Source organism: Drosophila sulfurigaster, chromosome 3, assembly GCF_023558435.1.
Source record: "Drosophila sulfurigaster albostrigata strain 15112-1811.04 chromosome 3, ASM2355843v2, whole genome shotgun sequence".
NCBI classification, from domain to species: Eukaryota; Metazoa; Arthropoda; class Insecta; order Diptera; family Drosophilidae; genus Drosophila; species Drosophila sulfurigaster.
The window spans coordinates 33342799-33369310 of NC_084883.1; the positions used below are offsets into that span (position 1 = coordinate 33342799).

The 26512-nt window shown below is 37.6% G+C and overlaps 1 protein-coding gene across 1 annotated transcript; it reads right to left on the reverse strand.

Moving 5' to 3' along the window:
• Window positions 1–2747: 2747 nt before the first annotated feature.
• LOC133844971 (homeobox protein Nkx-6.1) lies at window positions 2748–23800 on the reverse strand. The gene is made up of 4 exons (XM_062279267.1): window positions 22492–23800; window positions 19314–19499; window positions 10807–11003; window positions 2748–3695 (listed from the first exon to the last, which is right to left on the reverse strand). Exons 1-4 carry the CDS (start codon window positions 23477–23479, stop codon window positions 3468–3470), a joined length of 1599 nt encoding a protein of 532 aa, XP_062135251.1. The 5' UTR covers window positions 23480–23800; the 3' UTR covers window positions 2748–3467.
• Between the last annotated feature and the right edge of the window lie 2712 nt (window positions 23801–26512).

A 26512-nucleotide genomic window follows, 5' to 3' on the forward strand; every position in this document is an offset into this window, starting at 1 on the left:
CTGTCACGACAGTGCAGTACATTTTTGGCCTCTCTATCTGTGAGTAAGTGTGTGTGTGTGTGTGTGTGTATGTGTGTGGGAGACTCATGAGCATCCATTGCTATTTATGACCACATCCACATATCCTCTCGCTCGTTGTCTGTGTCTGCATGTCCTCTCAAAAGGCGAACAAACTATTGTTACGGCATTTGTCTTTATTGATCTCTGTGCGGCCTTTAAGATTGCTTTTCTGAATTATATTGGGAACTTTGTTATGATTTCACTCAAGCAGTTATCGATCTGAAGAAGGAATTGTGAAACTATTGCAAGATAATATAAATGGAACTTCAAGAGAAAAAGATTCATATTAGGATTTTATCTACTTTCTTATAATTTTTATAATACTAGAAGTTTCTTATTAATTTATCTGTTATATTTACAATCTTGATGTTCAATCATTTATTCTGATATTGCATCGAGTATTAAAGATATTTAACTACTTCATTTATTATTTATTCGCATCATAAAACGAAACGCATTATATTTATTTTCCTTATGGATGAATGCAAAATAATTGTATTTTATAATTGAGTAGAGGAATCATTTTTCTTTCCTTTTAAAATATATCTAACATTCAACTCTATTTCTTAAATTAATGTTCCATATTGCGAGACTTTTTCTTTTAAATATACTCATTTGTATTTAAGAACTTGACTACATAAATATATTCCCTTTAAAAGTCAAACAAATCCCTGTTTTTTCACATGGTTTTTAAGGGGACATTCCTGAAGTTGATTTGGCAATCGTCTTAGCTCTTTCAAGGATCACGTAAATCTTTCTAATGCGCCCGCTCTAAATCTTATGCAATGCTCTGTTTGCCCATTCAACAGCTAACTCAACAATAAAGCAATTAATCAATTTTATTGGCATGCCAAACACTAAACAAAAGCCGAAACCCGAAAATTCGCAATGAGCAACCCGCATCAGCTTGCAATTTTTCAGCCAGTCGAGATTAGCAGAGATCAGGGACATGTCGAGAAGTCGACTCAAATTATACTCGAGGGACACACGTACGAAGGAGAGAAAGACCAGTTTATTGTGATGCTGGAATTCTATTAACCTCATGAACGGAGAACGGAATACGGCATAAGCGGCTTAGGGGGATTTACCTGAAAATCATCGTAGAGGTGATCGTCGAAACCCGAACAGATCACGTATTGAAATATTGTAGACTATACGCCTGCGCAGCTGGAATGCCGAATGGCAAATTCAAAGGCAATTCACACTCGTTTGTCAATTGCTGGAAGTTGACTTTCAGCGCGTACTAAAAACATAAACAAAGAGTTCCGAAAAAAAAAATCAAATCGAAACTGAAACTGAATCCGAGTCTGAGGCGGAAGTGTGCGGAAGTGTGTTCCAGAGAAAGCAAAAGAATTGCAAACGTGCAACATGCGTTCTATTCTGTTCTCTCTCTCTGTCTGTGTTCTGAATGAGTTGGCAGTTTTATGCCGCTTGAGTCAATGAGCATTATATAATTGATGTTTGATCTGGAATGGAATGGAATTTCTTCACAACGTAATACGGCGGCTATTTATGGCAAAGGTATCCGCTAATGGCTCGTCGACTCAATTATCGGCGGTATGCTAATGGTATTTTGAATAGATCAACAGTAGAAAAGACGGTGATGGAGACGAAGACGGGTTGCGTTTATTGTTTGCACAAAGCTGCAGAGGCGACAGCAAACTTAAAGTATGATTAATGTGGTCTCCATTAGGCATACTACTCCTCGATTGCAACAGAGACTCATTAGCGGGCGGGATCCTAACAAGCCTATCAAATGCCTAGAAGCCAACTCCAAGGTGGCTCACAGTTGTATCTGTATCTGTATCTGTATCTGTATCTGTATCTGTTTCTGTATCTTTTGGTGTATCTGTATCGTTAGCTGTTGTCTTCTCCTCCGCATCTGTGTCAAGTGCTCAAACCCAGAGGGCATTAATAATTCGGCATTGCTTATTGTTCCATCAACCTGTTTGAATTTCATTCAACTTTTGCTTGATTGACAGTTGATTGATTAACTTCTTGGACTTTAGTTGGATTCTTTTCACACATTTCCCATTCATTGGCTGTTCCGATTGTTCACCCAAAAAAAAAAAAAACTCTTTTTGGCCTAATCCTTTTGACTGCAACTCTCGGGCTGATTTGACGGATTGTCATCTGACTCACTGACTTCTTACCATGACTATAAGCAGATTTCCGGTCTGTCTAATTGTTATGAGCCCTAAGCCCTGCATCTATTGTTGTTGCACTTCTCAGTGTTGCTTGTGGGTGTTGCTGAGCTGATTTACTCTTTGGGCCTAACCAATGTGTATTATGATCAAAATTCGTTTGTTGTAGGTGGCTTTCACAGCACATAATGTTATTAGATAGGCTGGAAGCATACGCCTAGGAAAAGTTTACTGCCCAATTTATTTGTAGTTAATTTTAAAAAGAAAATATTTCTACTATTTGATTGAAATTTCATTGATTATAATTCAAGTAAAGTATTACAATTGTTTCTGCATTATAACCAATTATTCATCTTCCTCAAAGAGTTACTTTATCTCTTCATCATCCTTTTATTTAATTTGTTTTATTTCCTCATTATCCCAACTAAAATTAAAAATAAATCCAACGCGTTTTTCGTAAATTTTTATCATTTTATTCTTTATCAATTTGAAATAATTAAAATTACAATTTAATTTAAATACATTTTACATAATTTACTGCAGTATTTCATCGCTCATCATCATCATCATCATTAATCATCAGCATTATTATATAATTTTCGTGCGCTCTTCGCATATTTATATTTTTGTATAGAAATTAGAGAAAAAAAAACTAAAGTCTGTTCTAATGCACGAAATAACATTAGTGTTAGGAATGTTTTAATTAAATTTAATTACTTTCATTTTCTTTTTCATTTTTTTGTTGCTTTGTTTCTTTGCTTTTCTGAGTTTTTATTTTATACGGTTTTTATATATAAACTATAAAACTAAACATATAATATGTAATAAATTCAGTAAATTGTGTGCCTTAAAACGACTTAGCATTTAGAGCCCGGGTTATTAAATACAAAATACCTAAATTCTATGTATCTATGCGCGATTTCCACAAAATTAACATAAAAATATTTACACACGTATTAAACAAGGGATGTGGGAACGAGGGGGTGGCAGGGGGAGGATTTTTAGGAATACAAATTAAGCCTTAAAATTGACGTCTTCAGAAGACTGTAAAGTGGCAAAACCGTTTTGCGTTTTTAGCTAATCAAAGAACTGAAATGCCCTTAATGAATGTTGAGAACCTTTCGCTGTGTTTTTATTGTTTGTTATTTTATTAGCTGTTAGCTTAATATTCTTCTTGTTGTTGTTGTTGTTAATTTGCTGTAGTTGTAGTTGTATTTGTAGTTGTAGTTGTATGCATATCCTTTGCCATTTTGTAAATTCGTTTTAATGACGATAATTATCCGGCTGCTGCTGTGAACCGCTGCTGCTGCGACTCCTTTTACTTTGCGATGCTGGAGCCTCACCCATGTCCAGGCTCTCGTTGTCGCTGTCCATGGTCTCGCTGCAGTCGCCATCGTTGTCGCCACCGATGTCGTCCTGTTTCCGTTTCGCTGTCGCCATTTCCGCCGCATGACGTTTGCGCCATTTGGTGCGACGATTCTGAAACCAAACCTGTAAAAGTCCAATTTGAAATGAAGAAACTTTAGAATTATGTGTGTATAAAGTGTGTGTGTGTGTGTGTGTGTGTGGTGTTTGGCAATTAAAGTTTTAAATAAGCGAGAGAGAACCCAAAGTTCCTTCCACATGTAATTAGGCAGTCCAGCGACACATTGTCAAAGTCATTAAGTCGAGGCCCGTCACCCATTCGGCCCATTTAGCATTTACCATTTACCATTCACCATTCACCATCTCCCGTCTCACAGCCCATAAGTCGCATCATCAACGCCGGTTAACCCTCAATTAAGACAATATTAAGCCCTGGACAGCTTTGCCTCTGTTGCTGTTGCTGTTGCTGTCCAACAGCAGTTACAACAGCAAAAACTATGCAAAACCATGACTAACGTCTTTGGTTGCGCTTCATTTTCCATTTTGCAACCAAGCCCCTGGCAACATATGTTGCATGCCACCCTGCCTTGCCACACGCACAGGGAAGTCTGCTGTTGGTGTTACTGTTGTTGCTTCTATTGCTGTTGCATAGGCCTAGACACGTTTTCCAGCTTCCTTTCGGGGTTTCGACTTTGCTTCATTTTTGCAAAATCGTGCATAATTTGTACATTTTCCCTGATGATGGAGCGCTTTTGTTTTGAGCAGACAAGAGCTCATCATGGCATCAACATGTTGTACTCTAAGTCATTAACAACGCTTTCAAATGCCCATTTCTTTGCCAAATTGACCTATTTACTAGGCTGGCTTAATAGAAAGGCTTTCAAAAATATTGCTAGCTCAGTTGGCAGCTGAGTTACTAAAGGTGGTTTAAACTATCTAAATGTTCTATTAAAAAAAAAGTTCTTAAAATAATTTTAGATAGTTTATAACTCTAGTTAGTTGAGGTTTAGGTGATAGCAAAGTAAAATAATAATGTAGTTACTAAGAGTTGGAAAAAAGTTTTCCAAATGATTATAGCTAGCTTAGAACTCGAGTTACTTGAGGTTGTTATATAGATTGGAGTGTGCTACGATTGTAATATAAAAATGTTGTTATTAAGACTTTAAAAACTGTTTCCCAAATCATTATTGCTAGTTTAGGATTCGAGTTACTTGAGGCAGTTTGATGAATTTAAGAATATTTAAACTATAAAAGTTCAGAAATAGTTTCGCTTCTTCAAGTCTCGAGTTACTTAAGACTATTCGTATATGGAGTCTACTTTTACTAGAAAGCTCTTCACACACAAAGTTTCTTTTATTATCTCATGGCATACTGTATTTTAAGGCCATTGGATACGCATTATTTTGTGAAAATTTTAATATCTTTGCTCGGTCCATGCAGAAATCAGCGTCTGTAACGACCCAAAGGTGCAATTAAACCAGATACAACAGATAATTTACAACTTCATTTGCACATTTGTGTAATTATTATTTGCAACATTATGTGAAATAAAAACACAATTAATATTTTTCCGTGTGTTACACGGCCGCAGCATGGCGAGCCAAGAGACAGAGATTAAAGTGGAGTAGAATCGAGTCGACTATGAGACTCGTTGGGGAGGAGTCTGGGGAGATGTCAGAGGGAGAGAGAGAGAGAGACGTCTTTTTTGGACCCACAAACAGCACACAGACAGGACAACAACAACATTAGTTGGCATCATTAAGGCTGCTTTTCATGGTCATTATTTTTTGGTAACAGCTGTGTCCATGTTGTTTCGGGATTTGGTCGACCAAAAGAGGAACTTGTGCTTGTGCTTCTGGGGATGAGGATGGGAACAACAACGACAACGACAACGGGAAATGTTATGCAAGAAAGCATTGCTGTTGCCGTTTTCGACATCATAACGATGGTGAATGCGTCATCTAGCACCCACTAAAGCATAGTTTCTAAGTGGAAGGCAACAGACTGTTGAATTGAAGCCTTGTCACTGTGCTTTCGACATGACTTGACTTGCTTAAAAACTTTAAGAGACACTCAAAATAATTTTTAGAGAATTTTTGAAGGAATATTAAAAGAGTTTAGTAATAGGAAAAGGTATAAAAAGAAATAAGTTGAGAAAATTTTAAAAGAAGACATTTTAAATACACTTTTTACTATTATAATCAATAAAATAGTTACTATAATTAAATAGATATTCAATTATCGTTATAGATCTTTTTGCCATAACTTAACAAATTTTAAGGCACTGTATGCAAGGAAGCCTCTGTTTCCTCTTCATTCTCTTGATCTGTTGCCGACGAACATGCGAAACCTTTATTTTTATGACCACACACATCGAGATCAAGATCGTCTTCAAAGTTAGAAGCGAACGATGCATAGCAAAAAGGCAAAAGAAAATGCCCACAAATGTCGGTGGACTGGAAGACTCGGACTGGAAATTTATGACAGCCAACATGTCAAAGTCAATCAAATATTGTGGCAATCAATTTGACGTGGCCACGTTACGCTTCGATTCGAATTGAAATGGGCGATTGGGATTGGTTTTCGGGGCCAAAAACGGATTTATTTATTGCGGGCAGGACGTTGTGTTATAAAACATATGCCAATGTTTTGGTCAGATGGTGTTTTATTTTTGTTTTGGCACCACCGCGGGACGTCCGTCAGGTGTCCCTAGGGTCAGATAAGAATGAAAAGCGTTATGTAAATTTCGTAGGAACGGATGTCAAAATCAAAAACCTTTTTTTTTCGTTTCGTTGCGTTTCGTTTTTGCTGCCAACCTGCCAGGTCCATGGATGGCAAATATATGACTCTGACCAAATTGGAAATTTATTTGTTTACGCGTCCTGGATCAGCTTGGATCGCATCGTATCGGATCGTTCTTCGCTGTTCGGTACTTAAAAGTCATGAAAATTTACAGCATGGCTGCGCAGCTTGGTTAACAAAAAAGTCGTAGAAGAACACAGAACAGAGAAATCCGTCGCCCTCCCCTGATCGACTGACAAGTTGCAGCTCTTCTTGTTTCTCCTATTGGTTAACAAACATTCTGTATTTTTTTTTGTAGTTGTGGCATTTAAGAGCGGCTCGTAAATTTTAATTTCAATGGCCGTATTCGTATTCGAATTTCTGTATTTATATGATTTTGTGATTTATTTGCGTTTTGTAGCCCATCAATGTTGAGGGGCTGAGCACACATAAAATGTGTTTTTATTTGACTAATTGTGAGTTGAAAAGTGTGGAGCAATGGCGCATCGCTTGATAGCACATCTAATGGCAGACCAAACTATTTCTCTCTCTCTCTTTCTCATTCCCTTAACAGAATTTCTCTCCATTCATTAACACACAATCAAATCCATTAGCTGGGCAACAATGGGGCAGCTGGTATTTCCTTTTTGATATTCTTCGCCTGTTTTTCTATCACGGTTCCTAAAAATCAATTAGACAATATTTCACAAATCTGTCATAAGTTTTATGAGCTGGTCTGCCTGTCCCCTGTCCCATTGTCAACTTGTCGGCTTGTCACTTAGCTCCACAGTTCGCTTCATAACCTGATGCCATTGTTATTGTCGATTTTGACAGTCGCCACGAATTGATTTGGTCTATAAGCTTTCATTATACATGTGCTAATTATGCGGCGTGTTTTGATATCTATGAAATACCATTCCGAAATCATTCTGAAAGCCATCACAAATATCAATAAAGTCAAAGCAATCATTGTTTAAATTTAACCATGTCATACACACAATTTGTCAGCTAATCAGAAATTCTTAGGAATCAGCATTTGAATAATGATTCATTTCAATTTGATGGACACGTATTGATATCATCTACGTCAAATGCAAGCTGTTGCGAAATTGTATTATATATTCGATTAAATTGTTATAAATATTTCAAGGCAATGCAAATGTTGCCGCACCCGACTTTTAAAATATTATTACTGAGGTGAGTTTCTGACACTTAACACTAAAGCTGCACTAATAATCTGAGTTGATCTTAATAGACAATTGTGTGGCTAAAAATCTATAAAATGTTTTATTATATATTATAAACTTTTATACAAAATAAACCACAACTTTCTGTGTTGTACAAAAGTCGAGTTACTTGAGGTTTATGCTTAGTTGGAGTGTTCATAGTATAAAATGATGAATATATTGTAATATTACTTTTAAAACTTTTAATTACATTTGTCTATCCTTAGCAGAACCCGAGTTACTTGAGGTTAAATATAGTTGGAGTGTTAAAGATACTACTTTTCCAATGTTTAAATAAAATAGAAAGAGCTACTTCAGCTATAATATGCTTTCAGGCCACCCACTCAGAAAAAGGCCTACGCTCCTCTGCCATATATTTATTATTATCGCACGATGCATGTTTACATGCATGTACTCAACAATCAGTGGGGAAATATTTATGCAAAAGCGAAATCACGAAAAAGCTATAACGACAATCATGCAATAATATTATGGTCCAGCATAGACGCCCAGCTAGAATGTCATTAATAATGGACGCAGACGCTATAATTCACATACACACACACAGACAGACAGACCGACTTGTGTGGCACCGTTATAAGAACGTACAAAATGGCGACCATTTGCATTAAATGATTGCTAAAACGAAGCTGAGTCCGAGTCTCTCTATATCTCTTCTTTCTCTTTCGCTCAATGAGTGTGTGTGTGTGTGTGTGCTGTGTCCAAAAACGGTTTTAATTATGATAACAGCGCAATTATTCTTGTCAAGATCATTTGGCATTCGCCCCATTGCAGCCACGCCCACGCACACACTCGCAGTGTTTTGCATTTTGTGTGTGTGTCTCTGTCATATTTTTGGCCCTCGTGTTGTTCTCTAGTGTGTCCAGTGGTTGTGTTTTTGTTTGTCAATTTGCATACTATCATCGTCATGGTTGTTTTTCATCTCGGTCTTTAGGAGAGCATCCACTCACCCACACACACATACACAGAGAGATACATTCACATGCACGCACACTAATTGAATATGTATGAAGCTGATGTCGTCGTCGTCATCGTTGTTGTTGTTGTCCTTGCACAGAATTTAATTTACACTCACCCAAAAGTCATGCAGTCATTTGGCATGTCTATCAGACAGAGGCCACCCAATCCTGCCTGCCCAGCACTCATCCATCTCTCTGTCCATTTGTACTCGTCGTCATCAGCGACTTCTTCCTCTCTTCCTCTCTCTCTCTTACTCCCTCTTTGTATCTCTTTCCTTCTCTGTTGCTGTATCTATTTAGCCTCTGCACAAATGACGCATATTTAGCTGCAGCTCAAGCCATCAATCCTGTTTCTCTTCCTCTCTATCTGTTCCTCTCTCTCTCTCCTCATTCCTCATATCCCATTCTGTTGGTGTCTAGAACACTTTCCTGTTTCATACTCGTCCTATGCCTCACAATGCCAACGGCCTCATTCATTGGTAATTAATCATTTTGCTCATCATAAACGTGATTTCTTTTCACTCGCCTATCTCCAAGCACCCTGATTTGTGCACAGTTGCTTGAGGTTGCTGCATTTATGGGGAGTAATGTTTTGTTGGCTCCTAAGTGAGAGGGTAGCAATTATTGGGGTCTACAAATTGCTTGACAAATGCCTCTACAAATGGGACAATCAAGTTTGTAACTCTTAATGAAATTGGCAATCTTTGAAACGCTGTTAGATTTGAGTATCTGCGATTAGTTATTGACTAAACTTTAGTAGCTTGCTGACTTTGACAAAAGTCTATATTTTGACATTTATTTTGTGGTTTTAATGTGCTCAAGCTAATGAATTCTAATTACAAATAATCTTTAGAAATATTTCTCAAATTGAAATAGAAAATAATTCACATAATTTATACAGATCTTAGCAATGATAAACGGAAATAAAAAACTTAAAACGAAACAGAAAATTGGTATTGAAATGAAATAAAATTATATCACACCACTCAATTAGTTCTCGGCCCGACATATAGGGGGCAGTAGTAAGCAAACATCGATATTTTTTTATGGATAGTGTCGATTATCATAAGCTCTGTGTAAAAATTATACAACTCTGCGACCACGTACTTTTAAGTTAACATTTTTAAAGTGAAAAAACCTTTGAGTTTTTCTACAATATGTTATTTATCTTTTATGGTAGTTAAATTAAGTTAAAGTCAGCACTTAGAAACAAATGTTGTTCTCAAAACAGGAATAAAAATCTTTGGTTTGAGAACTATTCGATCTTCAAAATGTATTGTTCAAACCAGAATTCCAGATTAAAAAATATGTAAGAAAAATATATACTGTAGTTGAACATATATGTATACTTTCTTTCTAAACTCTTTTACTTCTAGTCTCTCTATCTACATCTGTTAATCATTAAGTTCCCTCTCGCACATCTGCTATTCACTATTCGTTTTATTACTAATTAACTCTACTAAGTATCTGAGAGATAGTTGAGCTAAGCCATCATATGTTTAGACTGTTTTGTGACTAAATAGCAAGAACCGCTGCAAAACCAATTAACTGTCCTGGCTTAAGACTAATTTAAATAACAAGCTTAAAACATGAGAGCGACATTCGGGAGGGGGAGCTCGGGAGGTGTGGAAACCGCGTCGCTCACGCGACTTACGGGCAAATAACAATGGCAATGTGAATGACACGTGCGTTTCTGGTGGGGATTACAAGAACGATGATGGCAACGCCGCTCAACAAATTTGACGACACAAAGGATTTATTTGTTGATAACATTTTACGGGGCAGCGGCAGTGAATGGAAAAAAAAAACACAACCTTTTGCCGAAAACTTTAAAATGACGCGCACGGGAATGTTTTTTAGGGCTGCGACAACGCCAAACAAAGAGAGAAAGAGAGAGAGGACGCGGTGTCTGCGGGGACAGACATGTGCACTAAGCCTTTAGGGCATAACCCACGGGGACTCGAACCCCGGTGGCAGACCATTGGCGCCATTTTGTTTTCGGTTTTCGACAAAAATAAAGCAAAAATCCACGAGCTTTGCGTTTCAATAAAAATGCAAATTGCCACAAAAGTCAATGGCTCACGGGGGCAGCAACAAAAACTGCGGGGGGGAGTGGGAAAGGTATCTTTCTACCTTTGTTTTTTTTTGCATGGTGCGAGGTTTATTTGGTTAGATACCCGACCGCCATTTTATGAGTTTTTAATTTGCATACTCGCAGCCAAAGCGAACGAGAAATGTTTTGCGACTTACCTTAACCTGCGACTCGGACATTCCTAAGGCATACGCGAGCTTGGCACGCTCTGGTCCAGCCAGATATTTGGTTTGTTCGAATGTCTTCTCCAGTGCGAATATCTGCTGACCACTGAATGTTGGGCGGGTGTGTTTCTTTTTGCCATCCTTATCGCTCGATGGATGGTGCTGATGTGACTGCGACAGATTGGCGGACACTGCAATAAATGTAAAAGGAGATTCAAGTAATTAAATATTATGAAATTGTATACAGCTAAAAGTCAATGAAATGAATATAAAAAAGGTTTTGAAACATTTATGGAAATATAAATGTGTATTCGGTTTATTGTGTTAAACCAATTTGAATATTTTAAAAGCCAACCCCTTGCAATTTTATCAGTTTTATTGAAGTAACACAAAACTTGTCAAAGAAAATATCTATGAATATGTAAAATGTTGCATTGAATTAAATATATTTGCTAATACTCAAACTTTCGGTATCTAATTCATTTTGCCAATTTTTAAAGTCTCTCATTTATGCAAATTGATTGCAACATCTTTTTTGAAGACTTCATAAAAGTTTTTGCATTTCTAACCACTGCAAACTATTCAATTTCTTAGATCTTCTATTTACTCGATTGAAACAAACTTTTATCTTCAACACAATAATCAAGAGAAACCACGATAATTTACTTTACAATTACCGAATGTAAGCAAATCAATAAACCACTTTACTATGAACATTGCGACCCATAAAACTTTTCAAATTTGTTAAATTTATGTTTAAGAGTCGTGTTTACAAGCTTCGCAAGTTGTTGCAAGTTTTACCCAAAAATTTAATTACAAAACAATAAGCAATGCCATAAAATTTAGCGAGCAAATAATGTTCCACCTTTCTCCTTCCTTAACCGACAAAAGGAGGGGGAGAAAAGTGAGGTGGTTGTTGCTGTTGCGGCAAAGTTTTTTGACATTTATTAATTGTTTATGGGGCGCGTTCCATTTGGCGACAGCTGCGCATTTGAAAGGCGCTCCAGCTTAAAGGGGGAGTAGAGAGGCAGGAGAAGAGAGCATAACTGTTGTTAGCCTTATAAATGCGCATCTAACTGACGACTGCTGAATATTCGTCGTATGTGAAAATCATATTTGAATTGTTGTTTTTCGAAAAATTTTGGTTTTGCCATCCGCCAAAATAATAAATGCAAATTTTCGCAATATATTTTTGGTAATTCATTGTGGCCTACAACTATTTGTTATGGCTTTCTGCATTTGGCCTTCCTGCTGGCCACGCATAATAATTAGACACTAATTACCGTTGAGGTAGCCGAAATAACCGAACAGGAGAGAAAAAAAAACGAAACATTGCCAACGTTCACGTTGCAACAATTAACAAACCCAAATTGACCACAGAATTTATGAGAGCCACTAAACTTTTGCATGGGGCCTTGGGCTTTCATTAAAATCAATTAGCAAAAACGACAAACGAGAACGACAAAGCGAAAGAGCACGAGGCGAGAGTGAGTGAGTGTGAGAGCGAGAGCGAGAGAGGAGAGCGACGACAAGAGGCCAATAAAAGCAGGGCACCACGCCTCTGGACGATAGAGGGCGCTACGTGCACCACGAACACAAAAGGCTCGTAAAAGGCAGTCAAGTGGACATGGTTGGGTGGTGGCCATAAAATTAAACGGTAGCTGTGGATGGGGATGGGACAGGGAGTGGGAGGGGGCGACGACTCTGCTCGCCAGGGTTGCCAGCAGCCCTCTCTTTGAGTGTGTGTGTGTGTGTGTGCTTTCAATTAATGTCGCCCCATTATTAAATGATCCCTAATTATGTGAAATGATTTAACTAAATATGCACAGGACGCGCCTGGCGCTAGGTAAAAAGGTAAAGCCGCAAGTGGCCGGAAGGGGGTTGGAGAGGGTGTAAGGGTGGCAGCAGGTTTTGCCAGGAAGAAGGGTCCGTCTTCTATATGGCTTCATGCTCATTCTATTTCAATGCTGAATGCGAGACAACTTGACTCCTTTGTTCGCCTTTTACACTCGCTGTCCCTTTATGATACTTTGGTGCAGTTTTCCACAAAATTATTAATTTAAATGGTTACAGTTAGAGCGTGAAATGAGTGCATGGAGATAGAAAGATAAAGTTTCACACACATACACACACACTGGGAACTGATTCTGGGAAATTTAAAAGTGATAAAATTAAATTCAAAATTTAATAAATTGTACAGTTAGTTAAATATGTTTCAATTTATAGAATATCATGAGAAAAAATCATGTAAGAACCCCAAATTTAAATATAAAAGAATATTGAAAGAGAATTTGAATAAGAAAAATAAAGATCTTTATAAATTTGCAGGATGAAATTACACAACGAAATAATTTGTGCGTCATTAAACAGTTTTAAAATAATTTTTGATGCTCAATTAATAATACTATGTTTAACAATAGTACAAATAAATAAAAAGGAAAGTTTTAAGTATCCCAAAAAATAAATTCTATATCTGTTATATCGAAGATTTGCTTACAGCTTATGCTAACAAATGATAACGAGATCGATTCTTATCAAATCCTTCAGAATCACTTCCCATAAAAACGCATGACATTTGCTCAGCATTCACTTTCTGTCTCCCCAGCATTTTGCTGACTTTCCCGCCGACTTTTTCATGTGCAGCCCAGCTGCAAGTGCATAACTTGATTGCCTTGGACCGAAAGAGAGAGAGCATAAAACAAAACGCCAAATAAAATCGCGTCAAAATAAATATGTGCCATAAAATTTATGTTTTGTTTTGTTCTTTTTTGCTTTTCGCAGACAATTCACAAGCTTAACAAAAAATATAAAAAAAAAGGAGAAGCGAAGGGAATAACACTTGTCAATAAGGCGGCCATGGAGAATATTTTCAGGCATTTGTGGGGGAGACACAACAACAACAGCAAGAAGGCCAAGCCTGGACCATAACAAGCTTAATCCCTAGCAAGAAAAATTGTAGCAGTGATAATTTTTTTTTTGTCGCGAGCTCTCCCGCTCCCGCTCTCTCTTTCTCTTTCTATATCGCATCTATTGAGCTGCAGCTGCGTCCCAAGGACCCTCATAAATAACCGACAAATATGAAGCGTTTATTTGCTCATGTCACGGCCCTCACGCATTGCTACAAAATGAAATGAATTGGCAGCGCAAGGCTCACTTTCTGGAGTCGCCCTCTCTCACTCTCTCTTCCTCTATCTCTCTCTCTCTCTCTCTTTCCCTGCTCTAACTGAGCCTGCAGCAGTTGTCTATAATCGCATAAGTCACCCTGTTGGCATCGCTGCATTTGCACTTTTCTCCTTTTTATTTCCGCTTTTGTTCTCTTTCAATTTTTTTTTATTTTGGGTTCTTTTTTTTTGCGTCTCTTTACGTTATTGATATTAATAATGTGTGTGTGCGGCGAGAGGGGCGTGCCAGGTGGGCGTACTGTATTTTGGTTCAAACGCTGTTATTGAAAATATTAAAAAGTCATTTGTTATGGGCATGCGAATAGCGCAGATGAGGTTGAACGATACAAGGAGGGGGCGCAACAGAGTGAGAGAGAGAGAGGGAGAGAGAGAGAGAGAGAAGCCATCGATAGCTGCTGTTGATAGACAGTCGAAAAATTGTGGGAATTTTAACAATGATAATCTGGGCATTACTTTTGGATAAACAGCACTGTGAAACCGACAACATAATGATAGTGCAATATATTATAAAAAAAAATATGTCATGAACATGGTTTATATTCAATAATGAATTATTAAGATAGTTACTCATTTAAATAGTTATTAAATGTATAGAATTCTGAAATAGTTAGGCCATTTAATACTCGTATAACTAAAATTATGAATTATATTAAATTTCTTATGTGTAATAAACCTAAATTAAATTATATCGTTAATAATTAAATTGTGTATGTGAAAAATCTTCGGAATTGTGCGGCAAACAAATTACAAATAAGAAGTAATTAAATGATTATAAAATTCATAATTTATTTTAATAATTTAATGAATAAATTTCTAATGTTGATTGTCAGTTTTGTTTTGTCAATTATTCTGTATAAAAATTAATACTTTAAATTCAAAATTATTGTTTTTGTTAAGCACTTTGTATGCAAATTAATTCTTTTATTTAAAAGTCGTTCCAAAAATAAAAAATATAAAAATAACAAAAGCATCCCAGCAGCCTTTTCTCAAAGAATTTACCTTTCTATGGCCAGGTAATATATTTGGTGTGGTAACTTTTATAAGTATCAACAAGAGTCGGCCATCTTGCCAGCTAAAGAACCTTTTGACATTGTGAAGTTGACAACAATGGTTTCCCCCCCATCTCCTCTTAATCATATGTCACATGTTTCTTGAACTCGTTAGCCATGCTTCTGTCGAAGCTGTTCCTCACATGGATATATGCATATAACAATCTTGTAATATCTTTATGCCAATCTCAACGGCGTACGATAAGCAGCTTGTTTACCCTAATAAACTTAACGATACCTTGTCAGAGCAGCCTCCATGTGAGGAGCAACCCTTGTCTCTTCTCTCTGAGAAGCTTTTATGTACCTCTCCATAGGTAGCACCGCTCATTAAGTGTCTCCTACCCCCCGGGGCCTTGGCTTCATTGCATTGTTTTATGGCCTGTTTTATGCCCGATTATATGCTTAAAGCACAAGTTCTTTTTGGGTAACGATGAGGACGTCGACGACGACGACACACAAAATGCCACTTGAATTTTAATTAAACGCAACAGCTCGAATAGATTTTACATACACAATCCCAGCCCTTGTCTATCTATTTAACTCTGTCTCTCTTTTATTCCTTTGCTGTCTTTTTCTTTCTTGTGCCAATTCCTTCTCTCTGGCAGCTGTAACTTTTTTATTTAGCTTGTTGTTGGCTGCTGTCTTCATTAAGCTTAATGAATTGTGTCAAATGTAGACTGCGGTTTTGGTTTCGACTCGTTGTTGCTGCCATGTTTTCTGCCTTTGGTCATTTTGCCCATGTTATGGGCAGGTCGGACTATATAACTGGCTGTATTTTTAGTTGCCGCCTTTTTTTGCCTTTTTACGCATCTTTTTTTTTAATGTCATATTTACTTTTCGTATGCCAGTTAATTATTTAATTCACAGCATGTGGCTTAGCATGGAGAACAAAACAAGACATCGACTTAGAGATTCTAGATTCGTTAACTGTTGTAAGTGCTGCTCATAAAAAAGGCCTATTCGGGCACAGCAACTTTTAGTAAAATTATAGCAAAATGAAAGAATAACTAAAAACTTCAAACTATCTTTAAAATTCACATCTTAACATCATTTGAATCATGACATATTTTAATCTTTAATCTGTCTTTTTATTTCTTTAACATTTCAAAAAACCTCTATCAACTAGTAAAATGGTAAAAAGAATTTAATGAAAGAATACTTTATACCTATTCAAATTAAAGTTTTATTAAAAGCAAGCTTTAAATTTATATTTCAAATCTCTTATCATCAATTAAAGTATGCTATATTATAATCTAGCTTTCCATTCCATTTATTTCCTTAGCACCTCGAGCATCTCTTTTAAGTAAATATTCCCCAAGAAAATCGATAGAAAACGCGTGCACACATGCTATAAATTTCCGCTTCAAAAACCAAAAGAAGTGACAAGCAAAAAGAATACAAAAGTATGCAAAATATTTCAGTTGCCGCTGTCAACGTTTTTGCTCATCGTTTCCACATAATTTTGCGAGCGCAAAAACATTGTCATATATACCACACAATCCGCACATTTACATAAAACACGCAAAGTCTATAAGTGTGTGTGAGTGTGAGTGTGAGCGTTTATTATTTACATAAAAATGTATATTTATTTATTTATTATTTGTATATACATATTTATGGCTGCTGAAGGACTCGACTCGAATATACGAGCAAAGCGACAGCTGCTCGACCAGACAAAAATCGAAAACAAAGCAAAAAAAACAGAGAATGAGAAAAAACTTTTACCGGAAAAGTTAAAGCAGCCGCTGAGAGGCTGTTGTTGTGTTTTGCTCTATATAAATGTAGCCATGATGGGTATATATACTATAGTAATCGAGAGAGGGAGAGAGAGAGAGGGGGGAACAGCCATAAGATAAAGGCAAACGCAGACGCTGCGAGAATATGTTGCCACATTATTATCTAGACGATGGCAAAGCGAACGAACCTACAAATATAAATATAGCGCAAAGGGGGTTGCGATGCCATGTTTTTTTATACGGGAGATGCCAAAATGGGGATGCGTGTGTGTGTGTGTGTGTGTGTGTTTATACGCTTGTAGGCTGTCATGTTAACAAGCTTTCTGTGCGTGAGTGTGTGTGTCTGTGTGTGTGTGAAAGCTGCGCACACTAAAAATGGCGCTCGTTTTCTGGGTTGCTTCATTTAAATTTTTATGCGCGCACAAAAGCATGCTACGAAAAATGTTTTCACTCAGCTTTTGTTTTGATTTTCATATTAATTTCGTTTTATCTGTTTGTTTTTGTTGCTGCACTTTTTATGTGTTATTAATAATGCCATTGCATTTTATTAGCTGAATTTGATTGGCATTTATTTATTTATGTTTTTTTTCTATTTGTTTTTTGCCTATGCATTTTTATTTACCTTTTGTGGCATATTAATTAAATTGCCCGGCACCTGGCAATTTTTGTGTATGTTGTGCTGTCAGCTGGCACGCATACTTTGTTTATGATGACCAATAATTGGGGCTTGCCTTTTGCAATGCACCATGCACATTTGCATTTATCATTATTAATATTAATACTATTATTAATATTTGCACTGCAATTCATTAAAATGCCAAATGCCCCACGGCAGTCAGGAAAGTTCATTGCGCTTTTTACGGGGGGTTGGGGGAGAGCGATTACAATTGTGTGTTTGCATAGACCGGGCTGCACTTCATATAAAATCGTTAATTAAGTTGCTATCAGCCATGCTTATCGAGAGCGAAAGAGAGAGATAGCTGTTGATACTATTGATTATTGGATAGGTTAGTTATCACTGCTAATCGGCAAGTGTAAATACGAAAAGTATCAGTAGCAGAGAGTAATATTGTTCGATATGATGTTGTAAATATTTTCACTATTATTTTTGTCAGTTCAACTTTTCCTCATTTATTCTACGCTAGACTTCCTAGTCTGCTCCAGTTTTTCTCTTTTGGTTTACCACTTGAGACTTGAACTCGTACAGTGTTTGGCAAATCAATTGAATCAATATTGATTTAAACGGAGCAGCTACCAAACATTCCACGACACACTTCAGAAATCAAATCGAACACAAGACAAACAAAACAAACACACAGACAACATTTCTCTTTCGTCGACGGAGACGACGACGATCTCTGTTGATCTCGTCACTAATTCAATAAGAAAATTATGTACGATTTCCGACTTGACAGTCTCGTAAATTGTGCACAGTCATCGGCGCAATTAAAGGCCAAACAGCAGCTGACTCCTCCACTGCAGAGAGCGCTCCCTAGCTGTTCGCCTAGTTGTGAGCAGCAGTAGCCAAAGCACTAAATCAAATCAAATCAATTGCCAATGCGAACGATCATTAACCAAACTGTGGAGCGAGTGAGAGCGAGGAGAGCGTGGGGCATGTTTAAATAAATAAACAATATGAAAACGAGTTGGAGTCGAAGTTGGAGTCGGAGTTGGGCGATTACTTAATGAGCTTTGACTGCGGAGTGGAGGCGCGCACTTGGTTGCCTTATAAATAGACGTAATAATGAAGTAACCAGATCCAGATCGAGGCGTTGAACGTTGAATGCTGAACGATGCTCGAAAGCGTGCGAGTAAATTAATTTTTCATCTGCTTTTCACTCCAAAAAGGGCAACTCTTTTATTTGTGGAGTCATTGTCGTCGCACAAACTGTGGATGGATGCGTCTGACGATCAACGATCGACGAACGTTCATCGCTGATCGTGTTAAAGTGATTCTGTCTTTTTTTTTCGGTGGGTTTCTGCCCAGCTCTTTTAATGAGTTGGACAATGCGCCAATGGGGCCTTAATGGTATATAGCAACTGGCAACTGGCAACTGGCAACTGTCAACAGGCAACTGCACTAAGCACATTGGACGCGTCATATTGGTAATCACTTGAGAGAGCGATCTGTGATCATTGTGATCATTAGGGGCAGCAGCTGCCTCATTCGCTGCGCTTTGTTAACGGTATCAACAGGAAGTCAGCCACGCTTCAATGGCTTTATGATATCAGTTTCTCAATTCGATACGATTCGAATCTTATTGAATGCCTCGAGGTGTGGCTTTCATTGTTGACAAATCATCAGCACCCCTCGGGGTCCATAGCCACAATTGTAACCAAATTACGTGCTGCCTGCCACCGTGCAGCATGAATGCACTGATTACTGATTGCTGCCAACTCCCTCGACTCACTTGACTCCCTCGACTCACTCACTGACAGCTGAGTGTGTGCTCAAGTGACACCGAGTGGAGTCTAAGGAGTGTCCCACCACTTATTCGCAAATTAGTGAGCATATTCATTATCATCGCACTTACTCGTATTCGATAGACGCTCGCGCCACGCTATCGGATTGGCCACCAGCCCCTGGAGTCCCGGCCAGTAGAGATGCGTGCGATCCACAATGTGGCCAGCGTGCGTCTTCAGTGGCGCCCCTTGGCTCTGCGACAGATACTGGGCCATGCCCGCCGCAGCTGCCGCAATGGAGAAGCGTGGAATGCCAGCTGAAAGATGACAAAACATTTATTTATCAATATATTTAAATATTATAAATAAGTGGTGGAGTGTATTAATCTATGAGATGTATTGTGTTATAGTTAATAGTATAAAATAATAAATACATATTTGTTAGTTAGACTATCAGTACATAAAACTGATTTTCTAATTGTTGGAATGCCAGCTGAAAGAGAATTATAAATAAATGCCGAGATGGGTGTCGATATCACATATTGTTTTATAGTTATTACTACAACATAATATGTACATAATTATTACATTAAAAAACGTTGTCAAACTATCAGTAAATCAAACTATTTTTTAAATCTTTCATTTTCTAAATATCATAAAGAAGACCTTATTGATGGAAGACTTTTCTGTTAATATTAGATATAATATTTATTGATGATTAAAATATATTTAAAATTGAAAAATAAATACATTTTTCATATAGTCAATGTACCAATAAATAGCTTTACTATACAAATTATAATTACATTTAGTAAATAGATTTTTGTAGTATATTTTGTTCTGTCTAGTATGCATTATAAAACTGTTACTCGTGATTTGTTCTCTAGTAATATTACTTTTCAATAGGTCTACTGTTTGTTGAGTGCTTATAATTGGTGTTGAGCCAATGAATCCTGTTATAGTAGTGCACCAAATATACTATATATAAAAATATATATATTAGACTTTAGAATTAATAATAATAAACTAATTAAACATATTGTAATAAATGTCTCAGTCTAAAGTCGAGGATTATTTACTTAGCTGATTAATAATTTATTACTTTAAGCAACTAGAAATTGCTTTCAACATAAAAATGCTTAAACTTTAACTTTTCAGCTTAATAAATTCGCATTCAATAGCTCTATTAAAGCGTAAAACTTCTCTAAGCTTCTCTACATCATGCCAAACTTAGAAAATACTTGCTATAAGTTTTCTGTTCTCAAGGCCCACTAGAAAATCAAACCCGATGTTGAAATCGAAAAAAAAAGAATTTTATTATAAGCCTCACAAGCATCTGCCTACTCATTGTGTGTTGAAGTTGCGCCATCAAACGATTTGAACGAATTAATTAAAGGCCATTAAATAATTTGTCATAAAAAGAATGAAAACATTTTGTAGAGCTAACCTACAAAAAAGAAGAAAAAAAAATCGAACGAAACAAATCACATAAACGCCCTCGTTAAAAATAATTAAAAATGTTATGGTAAATTGTCAACGCCCCGTCGCATAGACTCGAATATGCCCCCTCAATCCCCCCTCAATCTGCCCCTTCCCCTCGCTGTGTCATTCTCTTTTGCCAATACCTTGTGGCATTTCAAACAAATGTTGACCCACTCCCTCGATTGGTGGTTGGGCTCTGTCATGCCGCACAATTGGGGCTACATTTAACTGTCAAAAATTGAAATCATTTTAGTGAAACGGCCAAGTCATATGCCTGCCCCTCCCTTTCCCCTTACCTCGTACGATTTTCGTGTGTCATTTTGATTTAATTACAAACAATTTGACAACTAATTGCCGAACGTTTAAGTACGACGCGTAGATCGCATTACGTTTTGCGTCATTTTGCAATTTGATTTGATATTATGTGATTTTGGAAATTGTGCCCAATAAAATGCTCTACTCTCCAAAGGGGGTTGTCAAGGAGGGAAGTGGAAGGGGGTTGCTCCATTGTTGCCATTTTATTAAAAAGCGGAATCATGTGGAATCATGTCAAACCGGATTCGAAGCGCACACAATACAACAACACATTGGCTGTGGCGGCTCTTCGGACGAACCAGTTTCCAAAAAGCATTTAAAACAATTTTTGGGGGCATGCATAATGTGTTCATTCAATACATTAACATTGCATAATGATGGGCGAAACGTCGCATTTATTGCCATTTAAATGTTTGCCATGTGCTTTGAGTGCTGTTCGATGTTGCCAAATGGGAATTTCAAGAATTTACAAACAACAAATTTACTGATCATTTTTTTGATTTGTTTAATGACAGAATGTAAGTAAATTTAATAATATTAACTTAGTATATACAATTGCAGTTAAATATATATTAGGTAAATATTGTTAACTATCTTTAAATTTTTTTGTAAGAGTTAGTTGAATTTCAAGCTCCAAAACCAGTTTGTGTATTTCCAACAAAAACTTCAAATCTCATTTCGAATATATTAAGTATGTTCAAAAATTCTTTACTCATTGTATAGAGGTCTCGACTGTAATTCATTTTTAATTAACTGCTCAGGATAAGCTCATTTTATCTTAGATCATTAAATGCATTTATGAAGCCAATATAAACGCAGTTTTTAATATTGCATTAAATTAGTTTTGATTCCTACTGAGTTTCAACAACAAACTAATAAGCTTTGAATAATTTAAAGTCATATTATTATTATATTCAAGTTAATGTATATTATGCATTGAATTTATAAAAAAAAATATGATATTTTTTGCAACATTTTCGAGAAATATTTAATGTCAATTACTGAAATCCCCCTTCATTAAATTTTATTTTAAAATTAATCAAATTTATTTTTCTATTATAAAATTTGCTACTGATCTAGACTATCTACCTTTATTTTCCAGTATTCTGAAACATGAATTTAGTTGAACAATATTGTAAATTAAATTAAAAATAATAAGGTAGAAGATGAGACTATCTTGGCAACAGTTTCAACATTTTTCTTAGTAAAAACATTTGTGAACAATGGCTTTAAATGGCTTTTAGTACCTAATGATAGGATCTATCATAATATGAGCTATCTATAAAAAAATAATAGTTAATAACATTTAACACATATAAATTCCATTCTCAGTCTATTAATTTCATTATGTATTACTAACTGTCAATTAATCAATTTGAAATAAACTATAAATTATTTATATCACATTATATATCATTTATTATGAGATGAATGATTACTATATCATATATATACTACTACTACTACTACTACTATACTATATCATTTATTTATGAGATCAACTTGACTCACCTCCCGTTAAAGCACTTAGACCCGCCGATGTGACCGGCGGCGGTTTCGATAGTATCGTGTCGATGCCATGTGGATTGGCGGCGCCCTGTGAGTTGGTTGTGGTGGAGCTGCTCGAGCTGGAGCCGGTGACGCGTTCGCTGATCAGATGCGAGTTGGGACTGTGGCCATAGCCAAGTCCATTGCCAGATCCGGCTCCCACTCCGCTGCCAGCGCCGCCGACGCCAGCGGCGACGCTTTGTGCAGTCTTCATTTCTGTGGTCATGGAATGCAGCGCCGCCAGCGGCGGACCCAAGAAACTCAATGGAATCTTGTGCTCCATGCTGTTGTTGTTGTTATTGTTGCTGCTGCTGTTGCTGTGAAGATGGCCACCAATGATGTTGTTGTTGTTGTTGCTATGGCTGTGATTGTTGTTGTGCAGGCTGAGCGGATTGAGGCCGCTGCTCGAGTGCTGATACTTGCGACTGGTCAAGTTCTCGGGACTGTAATCCGGTGGCGGCGGACTCGACTCACTGTTCTGGCAATGCTCCTCACCTCCGCTGCTGCGTTGGCTCAATGCAAACGATTTGGCACTATCGACACCAGGACTCGAGTTGTGCTCATAGCGTGGCGAGGGCGATGACTCCGAGTGCAGACGCGACGAGGCGGGCGGCGGCGTTGTGGATGGCGAATCCTCAGCGGAAGATTTCGCCTCCAATCGAGCACCGCTAGCCTGAGCTGCCTTGAGCAGCATCAGCGGACTGCTGTTGTTGTTGTTGTTATTGTTGTTGCTGGCATAAGCAGCTGCCGCTGCAGCAGCGCTGTGATAGTCCGCCAGCTGCTGCTGATAGTCAGCAGCGGCCATGGCATGAGCATGCACATCGGCGAATCCATTGCTCAGTCCCGCAGCAGCGGCAGCGGCCAGATGATGACGCTGTGCTGCCGACGGCGGACTGCTTTGGGCGGCAGCGGCGAAACTGTGATGGCGCATATAGGGATTGATGAGATCCATGCTGGGATCGGGATCGTTGTGGCTGTTGTTGCTGTTGTGGTAATCGTTTAGTGTGGCGCTCAATTCCGGTGCATTAACCGGCGAGGCTGTGGGCAGATGGCGTTGATAGAAGCTGGGCGGCAGGGCGAGATTGAAGGCCGAATTGGCCGACAGCTGAAAGGTGTGTGCTAGCTGCTTGGCGGCCGTTGTCGGCGTTGTCGTTGGCGATGGGTTGTTGCTGCTGCAGCTGCCACCCGGGGGCGTTGAGTGCAGAAATGGACTACCCAGCTTGGTATGAATCGTGACACGCTTAACACGCACTAAAACAACGATTAATCGAGTTCTCGATCACTGCACCAGCTTTTGCTTAGAGCTGCACTTTAAGTTTGAATTGGAAAACACTTTGTAACACTGCGTGTATATAATTTGCATGCACTTGTCAACTCTGTGTGCAACGTATTCGAGGCGGCGTGTGTTCAACTCAATTGTGATCCGCGCGCGTGTCCGCTTGTTTAGGCCTAAGACTAACGAATGATTTCGAAATTGACTCGACCGACTTGACTTCACATGGGAAACGAAGCGAACGGAGCGAAACGCAACGCAACACAACACAATTGTAATCTCAATCACAGCAAGCAGTCTCAACACAGACTCAGAGCAACCCTGCCTTGCTGCTGCCTTGCGCTCTTTTTCACTCATTCAAGCGCAGCAGCAAATGGGCGAGAGCAAGGCGGACAGACAGCCAGCTGTTTCATTCTCACACAAGTAAATCAGGCGAGGCGAAATCAGTGTATGTGCATGCGTGTGTGTGTGTGTGTTTGGCTGTTCCACAATCAGTGTAAACATGCAATGAAGCTGGAACGCATTGGCATTGGCACAAAACGAATGGGAATTTTATTATGTACATCATTAAAATCAACTATTTCGGATTGGATTGGAGCTGGAACTGGACTGGTTGCGTTTCACAGCACTGAGAGTTGTCTTCACGTACATGTGAGAGAGCGTATGCGAGTGTATGAGTGTGTGTGTGTGTGTTTGGTTAAGTGCATTTGCAGGAATACTCTTTATTTTTGTCGTTGTTGCTGTTGCTGTTGTTGTTGTCGGTGGGTGGCCGCTTTTTGAGGCGCGGCTCGACTGTGAATGCTGTTTATTTGTTTAAAAAGCTATAAATATTAAGTGAAGCTGTAGCAAGCCAACGATTGAGTAACAGTTACTTTTTATTTTTATTTTATTCTGTGGATATATTCAATTTAATAATTAAAATATTACCAATAACATAAAAGAATGTATAGAATAGAGATTTTACAAAAATATTGTTATTTTAATAAATATTCTCATATTATCAAATTTCGTTTTAAGAAATATTATAAATAGTATCGAATTTAGATTTAAGCAATATTAAAAAAAAAAGTTTAATTTTATAGAATAGATATATAAAAAATATATTTTTAAATGAAATAGTCAATTTAGACAGTTTTGAAAAAATTATTACCATTCGATGCCATTCATTAGTTGCTGCCATAATTGTTTTCGTTAAAATTAATTACACGCCCGCACATTTATCAACACTCAAATGCAAACAAATGAAATAAAAACTTAATTAATACGCTAATTAACATTTCAATATTATTATGTGACTCGGTGCCAGCAGCAAACGGCAAACGATTTACATATTCCTCTCTATATAGCATGAATGTCTGTATATAGCAATGCACATACTCAGCTACACACACAGACACACACACTTACACATATATGCATAGTAAAGAGACTGTAGCATACAAATACAAAAATGCGCTTCATTTAATAATAAACTACACAATTTTAATTTACTCAGACAAAAAGCAGGGGGAGCCCAACAACAAACCAAAGCAATGCGGAACGTAATGGCAATGGAACAGCATCGCAACGCAAGCCACACCTACCACACATTGCAAGCGTATGCCAGAGCGAGACAGCGAGAGAGAACGAGCAAGTGGTGTAGTCGCCATTGTTTGTCTCAGCCATGCGTGTGTGAGTGTGAGTGAGTGAGAAGCTGAGAGCAAATTTGAATGGAACTCAACTCAGGTTTGTGAACTCACTCAACTGTGAAACCCTTTTTCACCACAGCTGTTGCTGTTGCTGCCGCTGCTGCTGCTGTTGATTTCGACACTGTTTAATAGACTTTATCAGCAGTGTGTAGGAATTTGTATGTAGCCCGAAGTCAACATTTATTTGCCCAGCATCTTTAACGTTGATCTCAAACTAACAATTCAATATAAATTTATGCATACAACAATGTCATAGAAGTTTATCGCACTTAACAGATCTCGGCAACAATAAGGAAAAAAAAACTAAACTTTTCCCTAAAATATGACTTTAGACTCATAAATGCCCACAACTAACAACAGGCCAAGCCAAGAGTATAAAAAGAATGTAACAAGCTACTAAAAAGTTGAAAAAAGATAACGAAAACACAACAACGATTTGGTCTATGAAATGAAACCAAGCAGTGATTGATTTATTGTTTTATTGCGCCAAAAAAAAAGAGAATTGAAAATTCAAGAAAATCACAAGAACTGACAACAGCGATAAGCAGGGAATATTGTTTAGAATATCTGAATTATTATGACGATGGCAGTGCGGGAGCATTTCATAAAAAACTTTGGCCCGAAACTCATTCAATGGCTCCGACTCGAAAAGCGGGTAATTAATAAATAATTTGAGACCCACAATTTTTTCACATGTTGTTACTAAAATCAAACCAGGTAAATAGCCATGGCTAATGTGGATGTCCAGACTCTGCAGCTATAAGAGTATCTGCCTGAGTTTGACGACTTTGCCACACAGTTCATTTAACTGTTGGCAGTGACAACAGTGGGACAATGTGAGGGAATAGAGCTGAGCTCAGTGCTGGTTTTTTATGACAATTGTAAAAGTCTGACTCAAACAATGCACAGAAGTCTTCTTTTAAATAACTTATTAGAAGAAAGAAAAGTAGTGATAAATGACTAAAGGTTTAGATAATTATGCGATGTACAAAGCATACAAATTTCAAACATGAACATAATATAA

Coding starts and splice junctions, on each gene's coding strand:
- LOC133844971 (XM_062279267.1), bottom strand. CDS start 23,479: ATGGATCTCATCAATCCCTATATGCGCCATCACAGTTTCGCCGCTGCC. Junction 19,500..22,491: donor TCTAAGTGCTTTAACGGGAG/GTGAGTCAAGTT, acceptor GTCATCTTTCAG/CTGGCATTCCACGCTTCTCC. Junction 3,696..10,806: donor TGTCCGAGTCGCAGGTTAAG/GTAAGTCGCAAA, acceptor GGACTTTTACAG/GTTTGGTTTCAGAATCGTCG.